This window comes from Tachyglossus aculeatus, chromosome 10, assembly GCF_015852505.1.
Source record: "Tachyglossus aculeatus isolate mTacAcu1 chromosome 10, mTacAcu1.pri, whole genome shotgun sequence".
NCBI classification, from domain to species: domain Eukaryota; kingdom Metazoa; phylum Chordata; class Mammalia; order Monotremata; family Tachyglossidae; genus Tachyglossus; species Tachyglossus aculeatus.
In genome coordinates this window covers 53640068-53646067 of record NC_052075.1, presented here as the reverse complement: position 1 = coordinate 53646067, position 6000 = coordinate 53640068, and the positions used below count along the sequence as shown (strand labels likewise).

Sequence of the window (6000 nt, the reverse complement as noted above, 5' to 3'; positions counted from 1 at the left end):
CTCTTGATTCAGGGACAAGTCTACCTCAAGCTGAGGGGAGGGAGGGGAGGGATGAGGAGAAAGAGGGATCTGATTCCATTTAGGTGCTCTGGGGTGAGTGTCCAGGTGCCCTGAACCGTCCCCTCCGGCCCCAGTATCTGCCCCCAGTAATAGCTAGAGGAGCCAGGAGGCGTCGACCCTCTCTCCCCTCCTCCCCTCTCCCAGTTGGAAGAGAGACCAAGGCCCCGCTCCGGGAGTCCCCACCCTCCCGGCCACCCCAATGTAGGTCGAACCACGAGGAAGAGGAAACGATGAAACAAGGCACTGGGTGTCAGGAAGTCTGAAACCCATGTGGGATTGCTTTTTGCCACGGTTTTATTTACATACACGTCCAGGGGGCCTGGGGCCGCTTCGGATAGGGGCAGAGCCAGGAGGGGCACTGGTGCCTAGGCTCTGCCCCTCGGGGTGGGATGCGGTGGAAGAGGCTCCCTAAAGCCAGACGTGGGGAAAGGGGACTTGTTTCATTTTTGTAATAAAGTACCACCTGGGTGCCTGCCTGCTGGTTGGCATTTGGGGGGTGGGGTGCCCCTGGGGGCTTTGTGAGTGCCCCCCGCCCGGGAGGAAGTTTCCACTGCCCTCTCCGCCTCTCAGCCTCCGCTCCAGGTGGCTGCTGGGGGAAATCCTGGGGGCAGCCGACCTGCCAGGGCTGGGATGGCAAGCGGCTGCCTCTGATCCCATGGGAGGTGGGGCGGGGCGGGGCCCGGGAGCCAGGCGTCTGCCCCAGGAGGCCAGCCAGCTCCTACCTGACAACGGCTAACTCGGCTGACGCAGCTGCCGGCGAGCAGGCCCGCGAGGAGATGGTGAGGAGGGACTGGGGCTGGGGAGACCGAGGTGGGAGGGGGAGCAGAGACCCAGGCGGTTTCAAGCGGCACGGAGATGATGAGTGTGTAAACGTTTCTCTGTTATCAAACCTAGCTACACGTTTCCTACGGTCCAGTTATCAGGTGGAGCGGTTTGGGGAAGGGGTGGAGAGGTCAGAGCCCGCGCCGGGAGGCTCAGGATCTGACGGTCTCGGGCTGGCCGGCTCGTGGCTTGCGCTGGGGGAGGCCTCTGGCCTCAGCGGGGCCGGGGCCCGAGCGTCCCTGGGCGGACAGGTGGCTGGGTGGGCCGGCTCCCGTGCCATTGGTCCCCCGGGGCCGGGCTGGGCTCTGCTCGCCTGTGCCCCCCGGCAGCTGGGGTGGGGCGGTGTGGGGCCCGGAGCCTGGGTGGGCCCCGGGGCCATTGCGGTGTCGGTTTCCGCTGTCGGGCCGCCCCTGGCCAGGGGGGCCACCGGGCTTCGGGCCTTGGGGACGGGAGCCTTGCCCCCTACCTCCTCTCCGGTTCCCCTGGGACACCTGAGAAGCAGAACCAGACAGCGCCGGGTGAGAGATGCACACAGACCGATTGGGTGGGCTCCCCTCAGGTTCTGCCCCAAAGGGTGGGGCAAACCCAGGGCCTTGCTCGGTCCCTGCCCCTTCTCCTGCGCCGGGTGGGTGGGAATACAGGGCAGGACACACGGGACCTGGACCCTGTTGGGCATCGCCCTTGATCGCTCCTGGGGTTCGAGCAAGGTGTGATGGAGAGCTAGGCTCCGCCAGGGCTCAGTAAAGCTCCTTTGCTCCTGCTGGGCGTTTCTGGGTTGCCTGTGTCCCCAAAGTACAAAACTCTGGCTCCAAGTTAGGGGGCTGCCTGCCCACCCACACCCCGGAGCCTGGGTTCTTTCCCCAGCGCAGCCCGGCGAGGGAGTTGCAGCCGCGGCCAAGAGGCTCACCCACGAGGTATCAGCACCAGCATCAGCGCACAGCTCCCTCAGAGCCAACACTGGCTGGCGGCCCACAGTTGCCACAGGGAGATCCGGGCCCTACTGGCCACGGGGACCCAGACGGGCTGGTTGCGGGGGGAGCTCGGCTCCAGCTTCTGGAACATACCCATGCTGAAACCATGGGGGGCTCAGATCCTGCCCCTGAAGGCCACCCACCCTGGCTTCTCTTCGTGGCTGGCTGAGTGGACTCCGGGAGTTGGGGGCAGGGGGGTTACCTCACGAGGGGGCTGGGCGGGTCGGTTGCCGGTGTGGGCTCCAGCAGCAGGGCTCTCCCCAGGGGCCATGGCTTTTTTGCCAGCGGCGATGGTGAGGCTGGGGGCGGAGGCACAGGCGGAGGAGGAAGAGAAGGGCGCTGAGGCGTGGCTGGGGCCGCTCAGGGACCCCGAGTTGCTCGAGTTGCATCGGGATCTGGTGGAGTAGCTGTTCTTTGGATGGGACACTGCAGTGGAAACACAATAATAACAATAATGATGGCATTTATTAAGCACTTCCTATGTGCAAAGCACTGTTCTAAGCGCTGGGGATGTTACAAGGTGATCAGATTGTCCTAAGGGGGGCTTACAGTCTTAATCCCCATTTTACAGATGAGGGAACTGAGGTCCAGAGAAGTTAAGTGACTTGCCCAAAGTCACACAGCTGACAGTTGGCGGAGCTGAGATTTGAACCCGTGACCTCTGACTCCAAAGCCCGGGCTCTTTCCACTGAGCCAAGCTGCTTCTCTCAAGCAGCCCAGGGTCAGAGGGGAGGGGATCTGTGGGAGGGAGAAGGGGAGGAGGCGTTTTTCCACTAAGGTGTTTAATAACTGGTATCTGTTAAGTGTTTACTATGTGTCAAGCACTGTACTAAGTGCTGGGTTAGATAAGATAATCAGGTCGTGTAGGGGGCTCACAGAGGAGGGAGATCGGGTATTGATTCCCTATACTGTGGATGAGGGTACTGAGGCACGGAGAAGTGAGTTGTCCAAGGTGTCACAGCAGGTAAGTGGCAGGGTTAGGATTAGAACCAGGTTCTGTGGAAGGAACCGCATTCTGGATCCACCAAGGCCTTGGTGTTTGGGTAGCTCCCACACACGCCCACCAGCCTGGGGAAGTGAAGGCGGTAACATTGGAAACCACCGGGGAGACACCGTCTGGAGGTGGAAAGGAGGGTGGGGAAAGGAAAGAGGCTCCTTGTCCCCCCCGCCCACCCCAATACCTCTCAGGATCCTCATTGGGCATAGGGTACAACAGCCCTGGGAAATCAAAGCCTGTGGAAGTCGGAGGAGCGGCCCCCTCCTTCCCCAGCACCGGGAGCCAGGAGCTGGGTTTTGGGGGAGGAAGGATCATCTCCCACCTTGGGGAACTGCGGAAGTGGTAGTTACGGCCCTGGTTTGGTCCCCATCTCCGGACCCCGGAAATGAGGGGCTACGCGGAGCAGGGTGGAGGCTGAGCAGAAACTGCCACGGCAGCTAGCTTTCCCACCCAGGAGACCTGACCTCTCTGTCAACTCTATCACGGGAAGCAGCGTGGTCTAGTGAATGGAACGCAGGCCTGGGAGTCAGAAGGACCCGGGGTTCTCATCCCAGCTCTGCTACTTGTCTGCTGTGTGACCTTAGGCAAGTCACTTCACTTGTCTGGGCCTCAGTTATCTCATCTGTAAAATGGGGAATAAGACTGTGAGTCCCATGGACATGGACTGTGTTCAACCTGATTTGCTTTTATCTACACCAGCGCTTAGTACAGTGCCTGGTACACAGGTGCTTCACAGATACCATTAAAAAAACAAATCCTAGCGCTCAGTCAGAATGAAGATGACGGCTCCGTCCCTTCGCACCTCCTCACCTTGCCCGAATGAGTCGATGCTCTTCTTCAGTGTGTCCACGTCGCAGGTGAAGCGGGCCACACGGCCAAGATCCTCGTCATATTTGCGTTCACTCACAAAGTGCTGGCGGGAGAGGGAAGGGGAGGAGGTCAGCAGGGGGACGGTCACTCAGGGTGAAGCCCTGGGGAGCTTGAGGGGGGTTTCCAGGACAAAACAAGAGTCCAGGGAGTAGTAGCTGGAGGAATCAGGCCTCCAGAGAACAATGGGGTGTTTGCCCAGGAGCCTTCGGGGCAGCCCAGAGAAAGGGTCAGTGGCTCTTGAGTGACCCCATAAGGAAGTTGCTCACCCCCAGGACTGTGCCACTCCGGGCTCCTCTCAGGGCCTTGCGGGTGGAGGGCTACTCCCAGTCTGCTGCTGGGGGAGGGTGGCAGACCTAGGCTCCCCCTGGCAACAGTCTGCAATTCCGTTGGCAGAGAAGCAGCTTGGGAACACGTGGTCGGAGCTGGTTTGAGGTGTGGGTGGGATGGATGGTTGCTGTGGTTCCGGGCCCTGCTTCTCCCCTACCGGGTGGGAGTCTGGCTGCCTCAGGGAAAACTCACGTCCCCTTCCCACCCCAGCTCTGCTGGGCCAGAGTCTGGGACCAAGGCTCCAGGACCCCTGGGGAGGAGGTGGCTCAGAGCAGATTGATGAGAGAGGCAAGGAGCTCCTCTCCTTAAATGGCCACCTCCCCTTCCCCCTAACACAGTCAGTGCCGCAGAGGGCCCAGCCTCCTGAAACTGCCGGGTTGCTAGCCCTGCTCCCAGGAAGCACCCGATGCCCCCCATCAACTGGGGGTTGAACATGATGGGCCTCGTCAACGTAGAGTAACCTTGGCCTAAGCTGGGAATGAGGAACCCAAGCAACCGAGAGCTGGGATTAGAACCCAGGTCCCCCTAACTCCTAGGCCCATGCTCTAGCCACTAAGCCATGCTGTATCAAGCCCTCACCTTGATGTCGGCTCGGAGCTCCACCAGTTGGTCCTCTGACATCCGCACAGCCACGTCGGTCATCTTCTTCAGCGTCTCCGCTTTCTTCTGCCGGCTCAGCAGGATCTCCACTGCAGGACAAAACCGAGGCGGGGGTGGGGGCCGCTGAAAACCCGCGGCCCCAGAGGCGTCCCCTGCCACCCCTGGGCGTTACCGAGGGTGGGTTGGCCACCCGGAAGGCAACTCCAGTCCCCAAACCCCCGGGGACTCGCTCCTCCCTCCCAGAGGGCCACTGGAGGCAGACAGGAAGCAAATCATTATTCTCCAAAGTCACTCCGACCTCCTGGCCTTTTTTTAAATCTGGAAGCAAGTTCTTCCTAGTTCTTCGTCACTTACTCCACTCTGTCCGTACCCCAAGGTCTCCATTTGTTGAAACAGGAAGTGCAGACAGTTGGGGCCGTCCTGGCATGGGCCCCAACTGTGCTGCGTTCCCGCTCAGAGAAGCCTCAGCAGGCCCCACGCTGGGCCAGCTCCCACCCCAGCTCTGAGAGTCCATCTCTGCCAGGAGCTTAGTAAAGTGCTTTGCACACAGTAAGCGCTCAATGAATATGATTGAATGAATGGCAGCTTGGCCTCAGGTCCATCTGACTGCACTACCTGCCACCTGAGGAGTGCCATTCAGCCCTGCCCATGGTGCTGCTTGGACCAGGAGGAGGGATTCGGCCTGTCCCACCACGTGGTAGCAGGGTCAGCATGTCCACTGATGCTTGAACAGCCCAGGGTCATCTCTCTTCCCCAGGCCCAAGTTTATACTTTGAATCCTCCTCCCCCACCCTCCTCCTCTTCCAGTGGCAACATTTTCAATCCAGCAGCTTGCAAGTACCTAACCAGCCCGTAACCCGTGACTGCTGGGTTCTGGGGGCTTCCGATCTCGACGCCTGTTATTCTGACTCTCCGGGGAAGCAGGACCCCACCGGCTCACAGTTCGGCCGGGAGAGAGGGTCTCCCATTGGGGCCCCAGACACATCAAGACCGGGTCTCCCGAGAACACCCTTCCCCCTCTGCCCATGGGGAAAGGGCGCCGGATGCTGCTTCACTGGACTGCCCCCAACAAGTTGTCCCAAGGTAGAGGAGTTTCTTGTGGTGATGGGCTGGCCATTCAGAGTCCCCTCGGGTCCCCCCCAACCCCCCCGCCACCAGCCCCAGGGGTCTTTCCAAGTTGACTACATCATTTAGGAAAAACAAGCTGCAGCCAACTTTTACTGTCTCAGGCTGGGGATAGGTGTGTGTCTATTTAATTAAAGCAAAGTCTTACTGGCTTCGGCCTTCACTTTGTCCATCTCGGCGAGCAGTGCCACTTCTCGGTCCATTAAGCTGAGAAAAGAGAGGGAGAGG

The 6000-nt window shown here is 60.4% G+C and overlaps 1 protein-coding gene across 1 annotated transcript in view; it reads right to left on the bottom strand.

Moving 5' to 3' along the window:
• Window positions 1-629: 629 nt before the first annotated feature.
• SPATS2 (spermatogenesis associated serine rich 2) overlaps window positions 630-6000 on the bottom strand; it is a gene marked incomplete at its 5' end in the record, with an annotated part of 43114 nt that continues 37743 nt past the window's right edge. The window contains 5 exon segments of the mRNA XM_038752040.1: window positions 630-1373; window positions 2056-2279; window positions 3661-3763; window positions 4627-4736; window positions 5921-5979. Of these exon segments, the coding sequence (XP_038607968.1) occupies window positions 1035-1373; window positions 2056-2279; window positions 3661-3763; window positions 4627-4736; window positions 5921-5979 (835 nt within the window).